The sequence below is a fragment of the Gopherus evgoodei genome, chromosome 11, assembly GCF_007399415.2.
Source record: "Gopherus evgoodei ecotype Sinaloan lineage chromosome 11, rGopEvg1_v1.p, whole genome shotgun sequence".
NCBI classification, from domain to species: Eukaryota; Metazoa; Chordata; order Testudines; family Testudinidae; genus Gopherus; species Gopherus evgoodei.
In genome coordinates, this window is record NC_044332.1 from 2,371,474 (window position 1) to 2,387,316 (window position 15,843).

Below are 15,843 nucleotides of genomic sequence, written 5' to 3' on the forward strand. Positions count from 1 at the left end.
TTGCCCAGAGGGGAATTCAGTTACAAAGCTTTGGCTGCTATTGAGCGACACATGCACTGCACACAATGGTGTTTGCAGAATCATGCAAATCTCACCTCCTCCCCTCAGATTAATTTACTGACTCTCCTCCACACGCAAGACTCATTTCAGTTTATGGAAAATTCATCGGTATCCCCAAAGGAGACCGCATTGGTTGCAGAGGATGAGAAAGCCATGGGCCTGATTCTCCATCAGCTTATGTGGTCAGCGATGTATTTGGTGTGAGATAAGTGATGAAGTTTGCAATGCAGCTGACCAGTTGTCCTGGCTGATCCCTGGTGTCCTGCTCATGGCTCTGACACCAACTTGCTGGTGGTCATGGTGAACTCAAACCCATCCCTCGGAGCCTTCCTTTCCCCTTTTGTGAAGTGGGCTAAATGCTTCTTCCCCATGCCCCAGGGGAGTGGTAATCCTGAATGAATTAGGGTCTGCCAACTGCTCTACCAGCCCCAGATGGAAGTAGTTATGGAAACGCAGAATTTTTTTTTATTAGTTAGGTTTCAGAATAGCAGCCGTGTTAGTCTGTATCCACAAAAAGAACAGGAGTACTTGTGGCACCTTAGAGACTAACAAATTGATTTCAGCATGAGCTTTCGTGAGCTACTGTTCACTTCTTCGGATGCATAGAGTGGAACACACAGACAGGAGATATTTATACATACAGAGAACATGAAAAGGTGGAAGTAGGCATACCAACTGTAAGAGTCCAATCAATTGAGATGAGCTATCATCAGCAGGAGAAAAAACCCTTTGAAGTGATAATCGAGATGACCCATAGAAGGTGTGAGGAGAACTCAACATGGGGAAATAGATTCAATTAGTGCAATGACCCAACCATTCCCAGTTATTTTATTAGTCAGTGACTCCTGATGCCATTGTAGTTGCAAAACACTCTAGAAGTTCGAAGCATCCTGACGCACTGGAGTACACTACTACATTAGTCCGCGTCCCACCTTTCTGCAGTGCCATAAACACAGGTAGCTAGCAGGGGAGGTGGTGGTGCTACGTAATTTTCACTATTAGAAAACCCAGAGCTCTAAAGGGATGCTAAAATAAAGGAGTGATCTAAAGTAAAGCTATGATGGAAAAGCTACCCACTGCCTTTGAGAACAATCCAGGAAGGAAGGGGGACATTACTCTGCTTTGTATACTGCATTTCTCTAGGGCCAGGAGCTCTAGCCAGACAGCTGGGATGTGAGTTCACGAACACTTCCCCTCTCACTCCCCAGATTAGAAACCTGCAGCCCCCTAGTGTCATGTGACACTTCTGCTCCACTCCTAGCTACTGATGTCTTGGAAATAAGTCCTTACCTAAGCAGATATTCTCAATGAGGCCATGTATCCCATTCAGAATGCCAGACCCAAGTTATGCGACAGGAAACCCAGCTTGATATGGCCCCAATCCCACACACTCTCTTTGCCTCCTGCCCCCCAGCACAGCATCCCTCCCCACTTTATAGTAGCATCACTTCAGTTCTACCCTGCCCAAGCTTTCGATTTTTGGGGCACTACAGAATTTTGTACTGAACACACCCAACTGCCCTGTGGCCGAGGGCTGGGGGAAGTGACGGAGTTGGAGACAAGCCATGCTTTGCACACTGGAGAATACATCTCTCTCTCTCCACCTTTGGACAGGGGCAGAGTTGACCCTAAATTTGAGGTAGGAGGGCAATACTCCTTAGTCCACACTCCAACATACCTTGACAGCCACTAGCTGATCCTCCCCACCCCTTTGCAGGATCTGCCAGTACAGCCCAGGCTAGAGAAGGCCATTAGCTTTCCATGTCCACACTTAACTAGTGCCCTGCTGACATAGAGCATATGCCTCACACTCTCCGGAAGAACAGAGGCCGCTAAACTGTCTGCTAACTATGGCAGGCCCCCCAGCATCAGGTACGCTGGACACACTGTGAAAGTGATTTTCACAACCAGTTAGAAGCACCAGAGGAGATTTATTTTTTTAAAAAGAAAGTGTAGATTTTGGAACAGCTCTAAATAAAAGCACGATTATACACAGTGTCAGGACACGAGAACCTTTACCCTCTGCACGAGTAATGGGAGAACCTAAAAGCTTAGCATCAAAAGCAGCTGCCCTTTGATTATAACAGGCAGTTCAGTCAGAGGGGGCTATTACCCCATACCTTTTATTTTGTGCATTTCACCCAGGCCAAACAGAAGTGCTGTGGCACCATTTTGCCTGATTGAGGAATTTAGGTTCCTCCTGGAATTTAAACACTAAGAACCTTGCAGCCAAAGGCACATGTGCAGCTGTTCTATGTCCATATTAACACTGAGGAGCTTTGGAGTGAGTACCATGTTGCTGCTCTGCAGCTTTGTGCTAATTCAGCTGACTGGGGCTGAGCCCAAGAAGTGGGCAGGATGCTGCTGCAGTGCCCTTGGGATGGGAGGTCATGGGCAAGCTATTCCTTTGCCTTCTCAGCTCACACGTGTTTGATGCATTGAGACAATCATCCAGCGCCTGATCTTCTCCCAGCGGAACAATTCCCACCAACATTAGTGTGTGAACTGCATCAGGCTCCTTAATTCTCAATTGGGCCTTGCCTCCACCCTGGCCCCTACATGACACTATCAGCATATAGGGGACTCAGCTGGTCAGGAGAGAATTCCCCCAGCATGAGCCTAGTAGGGCTACATGCATGACCCAATGCTGCCCCAGGGAGAAAGCCTGGTAGCACCCAGCACTATGGCAACTTGCTTAAACTTACACCACTGCTGTTTTGGCCCTGCACCAGCCCAGAATGCATGTGGTGCAAAGGAGGCATGAGGCCACCTTTAGCTCTCTGCTACTCCCAAGCTGCATGTCTCAGGAGGCGCTGCATAAGGTGTGCACTTACTTTGTCCCTAGAACATAACGGTTACTCTGAGGACATCAACAGTGCCAGAACCTGTTTCCAGAGATCTGAGTTCAAACAACGACTCCTCCTCAAACAGCCTGATTTAATGGGATGGAAAATTCATTTTTGTACAAACCTCAGTACTAGCTAACCATCGTACTGTGCATGAGAAGTTATAACGTGCTGTGATTTTGTTCTCTTCTAGCATAACTAGTAGCACCCTGAAATACTGAATGTCAGGAAAGCAATATATTGCTAGAAAGGGCAAGAATGATAAAAACACTAGAAATTCCAAAGGGAAGTCATTATCTCAAAGATACAACTCTGAAGAAACTGGCAATACAGTTACTGCCTAGTGAATCCACTAGAGTTTCACTTCGTTACTCCTTCTAGCAGCAACAGCTCGCAGGACATGCTGAGCTACTGGGCAAAACGTTAAGAAGCAGATAAGTGCCTATATCACTTTGAAAAAATGCTATTTCGGAAAGCGTTACTCATTCTCTAACCGAGGCTTGGCGTGAACTGTGAGTACATACGAGGCCTCTGAACTAGGAGCACGCTGGGCATCTTAAAACCGAAGGAGAACAAGAACTGCTACTGTTCTGAACCAATTCTGCAGTGCCCCTTGTCTTTAGTGGGTCTGGGAACTAGTGCATCATACATATGCCTCAGCTGAGGAGGGCACTTCAGCACATGCTTCAGGGCTTCACCGACTCAGGAACCTGTTTTCTGCTCTTCCTAGAGTGAGACATGCAGTGTCTTTTCTGATTTTGACATGATCTTTGCAGGGGAGGTTGTGAAAGAGTTATCTATTTGATTGGACGGCCTACCTTCTGAAGACAGTCCCTTTCCCCCCCTCAGGTATTACTGCTAATGCTAGATCAAAAACTGACTATTAACAAGAAGCCTGGATGATGACACGGAGTTCACTTTTTTGCCTCATCAGCTTAGAGTTGAATTCCCAGGCCCAATGGAACACGAGTGATCGTCTAGTCTGAGCTCCTGCATAACACAGGCCAGAGAACTCCCCCAGAATAACTCCTTATGGAACTAGAGCCGAGATTTCTTAGAACAGCCAATCTTGATTTAAAAATAGCTAGTGAAGGAGAATCTACCACAACACTTGGTAAATTCTTTCAGTGGTTAACGACTGACCCTGTTAAAAATTTACCCCTTATTTCCAGTCTGAATTTGTCTAGCTTCAGCTTTCAGCTATTGGGTCATGTTAGACCTTTCTCTTCTAGGTCCACTGATGAATATTTTCCCCCAAGTAGGTATTTATAGACTAATCAAGTCAACCATTAACTTCCTCTTTATTAAGCTAAATAGACCGACCACCTTGAGTCCATCACTGTAAGGCATGGTTTCTAAAACGTTCATCCTTTTTGTGGCTCTTCCACAAGAATGATAAAATGTATCATTAATATCATCCAATTTATCAACCTCCTTCTTGAACTGTGAACACCAGAACTGGACACATGATTCCAGCAGCACCATTCCCAGATACAGAGAGAAAAAAATATCTCCACTCTTACTCAAGATTCCTGTTTGTGCATCCAAGGATTGCACTAGCCCTTTTGACCATTGCATCGCACTGGGAATGCATAGTCAACTGGTTATTCACCATGACCCTAGAGTCCTTCCTTCCCAGGAGCTCCCCCATCCTGTAAAATACAGCCTACATGCTGTTCCTAGATGCATCCATTTGCATTTGGGTGTATTAAAAAAAACAAATTGTTTGCTTGAGCCCAGCTTAGTAAGTGATCCAGATGACTCAATCAGCAGAATCAGAAGACTCTTCTCTTCATTATTTACCATTCCCCCAGTCTGCATCACCTGCCAACTTTACCACTCATCATTTTGAGAAGTACTTCCATTCCAAACTATTTGTAGGTAGGCAGTTTTGCACACTGCTCCTTCACTTTTGGAAAGTCATTTTTCTTGACTTTAGGATTATAGAAGCCTGTACTTATTACTTTTCCAAACCAAAAACCAATCTGGAAGTGAAATGGTGAGATCAGAGTTTAATCCATGGGATTCTTCTTAAGAGCAGATACTGGACAAAAAAGAAAGATCATATAAATGGATACAAAAGAAATCACCACTTTTTAAATTTTAATAAAATATTACCCTTGAATTCTCATGCCTTGAGTCTTTCCTTAGATCAAGCCAAATCATAATTGCTCTGGAAGCACAGGAGGATTATACATCTAAAACTGATTTCTGAAGAAGTATCCACTTGCTCCAGGACGCGAGCCCATCTTTTATCGAGAGCATCTTTCACAGTCAAAAACCTTAAGTGGACTGAAGCCTTCATGTAGAAGGCTGTGGTTGGTGCTAGCAACTCAAAAGATTTAAGACTCTTTGGGAGCAGTAGGTTTTTGGCAACTAGTAAGTCTCACTGTTACTTCATTATCTTGTGAATACTCAGACAGAGAGAGCGTTTTCATCCTTTCCTTCTCATGTAGGTGAGGCACAGCAGCAACAAGGCCTACAAGCCATCTGTGCCCTTTAGAGCCAAAGACAATGAGTCCAAAGTAAAACCTATTTAACTACTACAGTTCTTCACTGCAATAAAACCAACTAAAAGAGCTCCCGAAGCATTTAAGAAGATGAGTAAATATTTAATTTTGGTCTTATAAAGAGTCCGTTTACATCCTTTAAACAGAACTACAAATGCTGAAAACAGGCTGTTTTTAAGGCAAAACCATAACCACTGTCTTAACCCCTTAGAGAATTTTCTACCTTCCCACCTCCACTCTCACACAACTTCCCCAGTAAGCAAAGTCATGCAGCGCCTCCTAATGTCACCAAATCCAGGTCCAGAGAAACCACAGGGAGGAATACACAGTCCAAGGGCCAAACTCCCCTGCCATGAGGATGTCTTGCCACCAGCTCTGTCTCATTTATAGCAAGAGGGGCTGTTTGCTGGAGCAACTCAGATGATCCAAAGTGCCCCAGTAGCACACTGGAAAGGATGCAATCTTTGAGGTATCCAAAGTATTTAGGACTTTCAAAGTCAAGTCAGCATCTTATACTTCATCTGGAAATGCAGTAGCCAGCACAGATCACAGCAGCAGCAAAAACACTACGGAGTTTACCACTCAGGGTATGTTTTCATAGAATCATAGAAGATTAGGGTTGGAAGGGACCTCAGAAGGTCATCTAGTCCAACCCCCTGCTCAAAGCAGGACCAATTTCCCTGCATTAGCCTGGGCTATTACACCCCTAACTCCCCACCCCTCTGTCCACACACAAAACCCTTTCACCTGAGTTTGGTGGTGCTTGAAACTTAGGCTAGCTGGCCTGGCTGGAGTGTGGAGCTCAGGTGCCACTTACACTCCGATTGGTAACGCGGCCACATTGCAGTGAGGAAGCAGACTAAGTCGCTCAGTGCCGATAGTTCTCGAATGCCTTCCCACAATTCCCCCATATGGCCAGAAGGACAGACACGTGCTCCACAATTCAACGGGAGGCAGGGGGGCGGGGGGGAAGGGGGAAGGGGGAAGAGGACTCAGAGCAGCACAGCTGACTGCAGTACAAAGAACCATGGAATATGTCCCCAGAAGTCCTAGCAATGCACCCGGGGAACACAGCACCAGTGAGGAGGACACAGTAACTCAGGTGGGGCCTTGCAGTGCGGCTGCTCACATCCAGGCTACACTAACCCAGTGGCCCAGACTGTGGTGCTTATTGGCCAAGTAAGCTTGTTTGGGAACGCAGACCTTTAGCCAGAGTGGTTTTTGCAGCGCTCAGGTGGTGGGTGACTTTTTAAGTCCTGTTTACTTCGACTGGATCTGTGTAACCAGAAAGCTCCAGCCAAAATTTTCAGCAGATTAGTGATTCTGGGTCCTTCAGTTTTTGGGTGCCTGATTTTTCATGGTGTGCTGACCAAGCACCAGCTCAAGGTGCCTCCACCTGGGACCCAAAAGCTACTAGCTGTCACTTTTCAACATTTAGGGTACAGCTGGGATAACAGAAGGTAATGGACTCTCTCCTGAGCTATAAACCCTTCCAGTGGTTCTGAACTCTTAACATTACACAAGCCTGTTCCGATCTCTCCCACCACCCTGCTAATTGGGTTCCTGGCTTCGTTTTGTACGCTCCTTTGCACATGTGAGCATGCGTGCACAGTTCACAGGGATCAGGAAACTTCTATGTAGCTTTAACAATTATTTTTTAAAAACCCACCAACGCACTGGCAAAGGTTGGACGACTCTACTCTAAATGAATTGTCTTTGTAACGTCCCGCTTTTTGGATCCGGATTTTAATAAAGCTGCATTCAAAAAGCAAGACAAATCTGGTTATTTTTAGAGGAAGCTCAGTAACTCCCCAAGAGTCAGGAGATTCTGGTACCCCCAGGAAATAAGTAAAGGGAAAAATACAGCTGCTGAACATCTGTGAGGGCCAACAATGAGGAACAGAATTTGGCCTGTAGGAAAGAACTGATTGCAGGTATATTCCTGTAAGATTGCAGAAATGTGGGAGCCCATGGATTTTTACAAACCCTCTCTCTTCCATTGTTAAACGCTCATTTGCCTGAAAATCTCACCCTCAACTTTGAATGAAGAGTTTCCTTGGCAGGAAAGTTGTAGGGGGAGACCCAAAATCTGTTTTTGCTTTTGAAACAGAAGAGACTCTTGGAGAGTTCTGAGGAAAGGTCATGATCACCAGAGGGCGCTGAAGTTAGGCCAGTTTAACCCATCCCTATCTGTGGGAAACAGGTTCATCCTGGCGTTCTTCCATCCTACATCTGTTCCCTTTGGATTAGTGCTTATATCTCACACTACTGCCCCCCGCCTCACGATATTCCTCTTTTCAGCTATAAAAATAGCTCATGGCCCTTGAGTAGCCTGTCCCATTTGGCCTTTCGCATCAAGGATTCTGTCTGAATTCCTTTCCACCTGTCCCTTTCTTAAAGTAGAATTTGTGCTTCTTTGTTCTTTTATTAAACACGAAGGTTTTTTTTTCTGATGCATCCATACCCTTTTCCTTTTGAGCAGAGGCCTTCTCAGCAAGAACCCTTCTTAAGGGTTGCTTTTCCTTTGAGAAAGAACTTGTGCTTTGAAGCTTTTCAATGACCTCTTGAGACACTTCAGCATTTGGGCTGCCATTTTCCATTCCTATCAATGCCCTTCTGTACAAAGATGACTGGAACTTCGTGTCCCAGTCACAGGCCCATTCCCACAGGCTCAAGCAAGATTGCTGCCTGCACTTAAAGACACAAATGGAGGAACACCACAAGCAGGTATTAAGAGGATCCTTTCTCTGGCGGATGGCAATTTAGACTGTCTAAACAGACAGTTAGGTAGAAGGCAGATGGATTAGCCTGCCGTGACCAATTTTTAAGAGCAGGTTAGACAAACACCTGTAAGGGATGGTCTAGACAATACTTAGCTCTACCTTGAGTGCAGGGGACTGGACTAGAGACCTCTCAAGGTCCCTTCTAGTCCTACGATTCTGTGATGTACAAAAATAAAGTAGCACCTGTACTCAAAGTAACAAAAAACTGACATATGAAGCAAAGGGAAGTAAGGCCTGTCAGTCTCTTGGGAAGTATAGAGAGGAAGTGCAGGGGCAGAATATTCTCTCATTGACTACAGAAGAACAAGCCATACATGGTTGGGAGCAGAGATGGGGACAAGATTACACCAGGTTTGTGCATGAATGAGAATCCTGGCCTATGTAAAACCCTTCCCCCTACTCATCATTCTCATTCACTTCCTTGCTGAGGCGAACGTTTCCATGTCAGTAGTAACAGACTGATGTTTTGCTACTTCTGCATCGTTAGGGGTGTTAGGAATTGCACAACCGAGCAAGGAGGCTGGGCTCAAAACGCCCCCTGGCTCAAGTGGACAACAAAGAGTCTTGAAAACACCCATTGACAACACAGATCTGAGCTAGTTCCTAGGCAAAGCCTCTTCACGTTCACGCCACAGCCTGCATCTCTGCTAGACTTCATAAGTTATCAAATCAGAAGGGGATGCTACAGCTTTAAGACACTTCAGCTAAAAACGTCGCTCCTGTCTGTCAGAAATCTTCATCCATGGAGCAGAGGGATGCGCCGGGCAGCTCTCTGTCACCCTAATAGAGCAGCAGAGCTGGAATGGTGTGGTAGGAAGGAAAGAAAACTTGAAAACCCGATTCCCGGCCTTCCCCCACCTTCATACACCACAATATATAACCCTGTGCTGGAGACAAGAACCCAGCATCTTTCTTGGACCTCAAACTAGCCTCAGTCCCCTCCCCCACCCACTCAGCATTTGTCATCCTTGCTTTGGCTTTGTTTAAGCCTAAAATTTTCTTTTTAATATAATTTCTTGTCCACCTGCTGCTTCTCTTCCTATTGGCTGGCTTCTGCACAGACTCTGCATGGCTGCTAAGTTTAAACTATGGGATCTTAGCTATCAAAAGTTTAACACTGCAGATTGTGGGATGATTTACAAAGGATCAAAGTGACAATTTAAATATGTCTAAACCCATCTATCTGTCACAGAAAGCTCTAGTTCGACAGCACTATTTATTTTTTTAGTTTCCCTCAATCAATTATATGAGCAACTTTCACTGCTAAGTTACAACAGACAACATACCTGAATTTGAGGAAATCTTGACTGAGCTTTTCAAATCAATCCAGGAGATTTAGATATGTTAGACTTAATAGCTGATGTTTCAAAATGCTCTAGACCAGTGGTTCTCAAAGCCGATCCACCGCTTGTTCAGGGAAAGCCCCTGGCGGGCCAGGCTGGCTTGTTTACCTGCCATGTCCACAGGTTCGGCTGATCGCAGCTCCCACTGGCCGCGGTTCGCCGCTCCAGGCCAATGGGGGCTGTGGGAAGCGTTGTGGGCCGAGGAATGTGCAGGTCGCCCTTCCCGCAGCCCCCATTGGCCTGGCCAGTAGGAGTCACAAATCGGCCGAACCTGCAGATGCAGCAGGTAAACAAACTGGCCCGGCCTGCCAGGGGCTTTCCCTGAACAAGCGGCAGACCAGCTTAGAGAACCACTGCTCTAGACTGCTTTGAAAAGTTCAACCATAATTTTATGATTATTTATTCACTTTTAATTAGTTCATTAGGCAGCTCCTGTGATCATGTGAATTCCAGTGAAACTCAAAGGGCTCCATCACTTTCTCTTTGGGGTCCAATATTTTCCCATTCTCCATAGTGATATCAGATGTAGGTAGGAGTTTTGAAAAGAGCTTTTTTAATTCTGCTGAGGTATCAGAGGGAATAGTCACAAATGAATCCCTGAACACACTAGATTGGGGAGCCATTACTCAACTACATCCTTTCTTCATGATAATGAAGACAGCTTACACCTAATCCTCAACACTCACTCCTATTAAATGACAAAGATGTGAGTTATTACATATTTCGACCCATTTCATCTATGAGTAATTTAGTTCCCAGGCCTGAAACCACCAAGAGAAGCTTTTGCTACTCAATAGTTAAATTTCCATTGTAAAAAATGTGATTCTCTGTTGCTTAGTTATCTGCCTTTGTGAAAGACACCATTTCAAGAATGAGGAGTGCCGCAAAACTGGTCTAAAATACAAGCCCTGAATGTCTTTGGCTTGTTTCCTGTGAACCACACAGAGATCCACTCTGCAACAGCAAATTTTCAGTGAGATTTTCTAAGGGCAACTAAGCGAGAATCACAGGATTCAAGTTTCCCCTGAATGTAAACAGAAGTTTATTAGAACATCACTGGTTAAGCCATATTTTTAGATATTCTGTATGTGTACAGACTATCACGGCTACTCCTCTGATACTGTATGAGTACTCCATTGGTCAGGATGATCCACCTAAAATCAAGCTGCTATAAGCACCCAATATACCTACCTAATCCACCTAATATGTTTAGAAGATGTTCAGGCAAAGAGAAGCAGCAAACAGGTTCCTGATTAAACATTACTAGCAGGAAAATCTTTGTTTTTTAATCCTATATAAAAGTGAAGATGTAGAATTCTTTCTTCCCAGTTGCAATATTTATAAGAACTCTTTGCTATACTTCAGTGCACGAGGTTTTTCAATTGACAGTTAACCAGCATATTGCAGTACAGGAGTCATTTTTAAATGTCTTGCTATATGCCAGTTTGCTGTCTTATTACAGGCTCCCACATAAAACCTCCAAACGGCTGTTGAGGGCCAACAAGCTTTAACAAGCTCTTTTTGCTTTAAGTTGTTTCACCTCTACGACTCTTCCTGGTATTTCTTAAAGTAGATATTTATTCCTGGCTTCAGAGCACTAATGACCACTTTAAAGTCAAAGACTACTGAAGTTAGTGGAACAACTTCCAATTACTCCAATGAGCTTTGGATCAGCTACCTTTTAAAATAAACACATACGTCTACGTATTTACATAAAAGCCCACAGAGGCTCTGAACATACAGTGTCCACCACTCAGAGAAGGATTGTGAAGTGCCTCTACAGCTATGCAACCATCAACGCACCACCCTCCAATCTGGAGGCATAGCTTCATTTGCATTTTGATTAACATTTTAACTGTGGAACAAAGAGCAGCCTGTTCAAGATGTTTCACTGCAGCTATGGTGCAGTATCCCACTATGGTTTACTGATCACGATAATTCCCTATGCTGTTAGGGAACAGAAGACTTATATAAACTGCCCTAACAGCTAAGTCATTTTCACTGAACTCCACTGAGAGGCAAAGTTGTCTACCGGATGGTGCACTGGAAGGAATGACAGGAGATCTGGGTTGGATTCCCAGGTTAGCCACCAACCTAGTGAGAGACTTGGGCCTTGACTACACTTGAGAGTTACAGCACCGTTAGTGGCTTTACAGCGCTGTAACTCACTCCCCGTCCACATTGGAAAGGCACATACAGCGCTGTATCTCCATGGCTACAGCACAGCTTGTACCCCACCTCCACGAGAGGAATAAAAAGAGTATAACGCTGCTACTGCAGTGCTGGGGTACCAGTGTAAACAGGGAATAATAATCTTAGCACGCTGTTACTGACCTCCAGAAGCTTCCCATAATGCTTTTAAGAGAAGATAACTTTGTTTTGTTGTGATGCCTCTCTTTGTTTTGTTGTGAACTCTGGGCTCTAGAGCTGCTTATCAAAAGAAACAAACACAGCCCATTTGCTGTGAATGAGCGGAGGCAGGGGGCTTCCTTTGGAAAGCCCACAGCTAGTGTTTGCTTGAGGAGAGGGGGAGGGAGGGGGCTTGAGGAGAGAAGCAGTGTGGTGGGTGGGGGTCCGTTTTGGAGTGGCTGCTTATCTGGTTAGTGAGGAAAAAAAACCAACAGTTGCTGTTTGCTTTCAGTGAGTGAAAGAGGGGTTTGGAGGGGGTCAGAACTTGCAAGGCAGGGAGCCGACACAGTGTCAGCTCCAAAAATCCACTCTCTCTCTCCCCCACGCTCCCTGTACACACACCCCTTTTGAAAAGCACGTTGCAGCCGCTTGAACGCTGGGATAGCTGCCCGTAATGCACCACTCCCAATGCCGCTGCAAATGCTGCCAATGTGGCCATGAGAGTGCGCTGGCAGCTGTCAGTGTGGACAGACTGCAGCGCTTTCCCTACTCAGCTGTACGGAGACAGGTTTAACTCCCAGCGCTGTACAGCTGCAAGTGTAGCCAGACCCTCAGACAAATCATTTCACCTTTCTGTGTCTCCTTGCCATGCTGGCTGTTCAGGGTAAGGACTCTGTGTATGTACAGCACCTAGCACACTGGGGTCCTGATCCCACTTGGGGATTTCTAGGCCCTGCTGTAATATGAACATAGTGAAGGATAGCCAGTTTCCCATCAAAACATGCTGCAAAAAACCCACACGTTCAGATGTACTTTTGTTTGTATGGACTGTTTACAAAACACATTGCATTCCTGTTTCTACTCCCAATTCAGAACACATCTCTTAATAGATTAAGAATCTCTCCGGCAGGCTGAGTACTCACCGCCACTAGCTCTTTCTGGAAAGATTTCCTCTCCTTGTTCTCGGTATTATTGCAGTCTTCTTTCAGCTTCTCCAGAACTGAGGCTACCCGTTCCGACTCGCTGTCTAGTTCTGCTCGACAGAAGAAAGTGAGTGGCAAGTTCGTGTATCCCAAGGCATCTGCGAACGTGCGCCAGCTGCTGATGTTCTCCATAAGCAGAGTCCTGACTGAGGCGTAGATGTAGGTCAGAAATTTGCAAGGCCTCAGGATTTGCTCAAGCAATGCACTGGTGGTGAGATCAGGTCCAGAAAAATAGCTGGGCTTGACTTTCCCAACCACTAGCACGTTTTTGGCGTGAACAAGGCCGATTTTTCCTTGGTAGTAGCCAATGTACCATTCCTTGGTCCACAGCTGGCCTTTCAGTTTGATCTTCTCTTCATTGAGCAGCGCTATGACATCCCCTTTCTTATATTCCAGTAAATAATGGTTCTTGTTTTGGCGCACTACAGTTTTAAGCAGTTTGCCGTACTTCAGGCTCACAACTGGCCGCTCCTGAAAGACAGGATATCTGCTAGTGGCAGCGAGGGAGGACAGAATGATCTTCCCAATCTCATTCTTCTTGAGGAACCTTCTCTGCCCAGTGGACTTGATGGCACTTTTAGGAGGTGGCTGTGGTGTTTGCACACAGAACTGGGTCAATATGGCATCCTTGTCATCCTTGACCTGTATCCTCAACGTGAAGTCTGAGAGCTCATTGAAGTCATGGGACATAATTGGGAAGATGAGGCGGCTGACTTTTCCCAGCTTCATCTGGAATCCTCTGACGATTTTGGCTTGTTCACTGGCCTTCACTTCATAATTAGTCATGTTGGAAAACATGCAGAGTTTCAGGTCCTGCGGCTGGGCCAGAGTGAACTGGTGCTTTCCCCACAGCTGCAGGGCCACGGGCGCCACGCTGTGGATTTGCCGTGTAACCTCGGTCACTAAGAGAGTCTTTGGCGCACACTCGTGTCCAAAAATAGCCACTATGGTTTTAAAAGAAGGATGGATGTGTTTGGGACCATAGACACCCACTGTGATCTTTTTACTGATATAGTCCCAGACAGTGTAAGGATATATGACATTCTGTCCTTGGGCTACAACGGCTACATACATACAAGGTTCCAGGTTATCCAATTGCACCTGTATCGTGTCTCCATAGGAATAGCTGAGTTGTATTGGTGTATAGGGTCCTTCTTTTGTGTCACTCCGCAGGCACTGTAATCCCACCAAGCTCTGACTCACAATGTCATTCTTGACCTCCGCCGACACTTTCACATCCAACATGATAACTGTTTTTACCTCCATGTTGCTCAGTTTAATCTCCAGCACCGGGCTTATGGTGCTGCATTTGTCACTGTTGAGCTCCAGGGGTGGGTCTAACAGGGCTTTCATGGAGATCTGCTGTGTCTCCCCTGGTGAGACGTGTCCTTCTGGCACATGGATGCTGATGTTAGTATCTGGGAGCTGAACTGCTCCACCAGAACTATCCAGCTTGCAGACGATGTTGGTCTCCACAGGTTGTGTCTGACCCCAGCCAGGATTCTGGCCAAGCAAATCCAAGTCGTGGCACGACCGTGCCAGCTTCCTGTGGTTCAGCCAGGCAGTTCTAAAATCTTCCCTGCTCTGGAACTGCTCTGGGGTAGGCGATTTTAATCCAGTAAAAAACCCCGATGATGCTGGCATTTCTGATTTTGCCTGAAGGACAGACAGCTCTGACAAACTGTATGAGCGTTTACTTCTGAAGAAGGGATTGTCCCGCCTCACAGGCTGTTCGAACTCCAATCCATTTGTGGATGGAAGTTCAACGAAGATGTTACTTATGCTGTTGTTCATTGCAGAACTGGCCCCTGTAAACGGAGGAGCCGTGTCAAACAGCAGTAAGTCCACAGTTGTTTTGGGGGTGCACTCTTTGTCTGAGCTGGGCGTCATTTGCAAGTTCCCATTCAGAAACGGGTTGGTTTGGACCCCATTTAAGAAAGGGTTGTTACTGTAGGTGTTGGCAGAGTTTCTCTTTACGTCAGTCCACTCTCCAAGCAGATCTAGCTCTCGTTCTCCTTCGTCAGGGCTTTCGAGCAGATTGTCTATCATGCCACTGTCAGTGAAGGAAGAGTTGCGGTAGTTTACAGGCTGGACATAAGAGGAAGGTATGTATCCCATTTCCGTGGTATTATGAGCATACCACCACTCGCCTCCCGAGGTATCCAAGACATAGAGGTGGTCACCCTTGGAGAACTTTAAGGTTGTGAAGTTAGTTGGGCAATAGTCCTTGATTGCTACAACTTCCTTTGCATTTCCAAAAGGCGTGGGATTGTCTACCAGCAAGGCACTAGGAGAAGGCACTACAAAGTGAAAAGAAACAAGCGTCACAAGCAACCTGCAGAAGTCATAACAGTTACTTACTAAACCTTAATCTTGGAAAAGCAATCCAATTACTTTGACCAGTGTAGGCCAGACAAGTTTTATCATATCATCTGATCATTTTACTTCTTCTAATCTCTTTAAAATTCATCCACCCAGTACTTTGGATGCTTTGACATGCAGCGAGAGAGAGCTTCTGTCCTGAAGATCTCACAATCTAAAGAGACCAGACAGTCCAAGGGCTGGAGGGAAACCAGAGATGTGGCTTGGCCAACATCATCCAGCAGCCCAGTGGCAGAATCGGGACTAGAACCCAGAACTCCTGATTCCCAGTCCAATAACTTACCAATTAGACCACATTACCTCTGCTTTCAAGTAAGGGCCTAACAACCTCTTCTACAGGAGAATTTGGCACTCCATGCTCTTAAGTCAGTGCGTGGAAAGAAGGAAAAGGCTCAGGATAAATGGCACATAAAGGAGATGATTTAATGGGGTTTTATCAGAGTTTTAAAGGAGTCAGATGTTGGGACATCTTTTACCAACAGAATCAGCCTGTCTAGTTGATTTCTTAATCTGGTGCCTGTTACCTTAGAATCTGATCAACTAAAAACAAACAAGTTTTATAGTCTGCAACCCTGGCGACTGCTGCA

General features: G+C 45.5%; 1 protein-coding gene across 7 annotated transcripts in view; it reads right to left on the reverse strand.

The window, feature by feature from the left end:
- Window positions 1-15,843, reverse strand: part of SH3BP4 (SH3 domain binding protein 4) — a 157,076-nt gene that overhangs the window by 15,542 nt on the left and 125,691 nt on the right. For all 7 annotated transcript variants that reach the window (XM_030580548.1, XM_030580550.1, XM_030580552.1 and 4 more), the window contains one exon: window positions 12,815-15,174. In XM_030580548.1, the coding sequence (XP_030436408.1) occupies window positions 12,815-15,174 (2,360 nt within the window). The remainder of the gene's footprint in view (window positions 1-12,814; window positions 15,175-15,843) is intronic.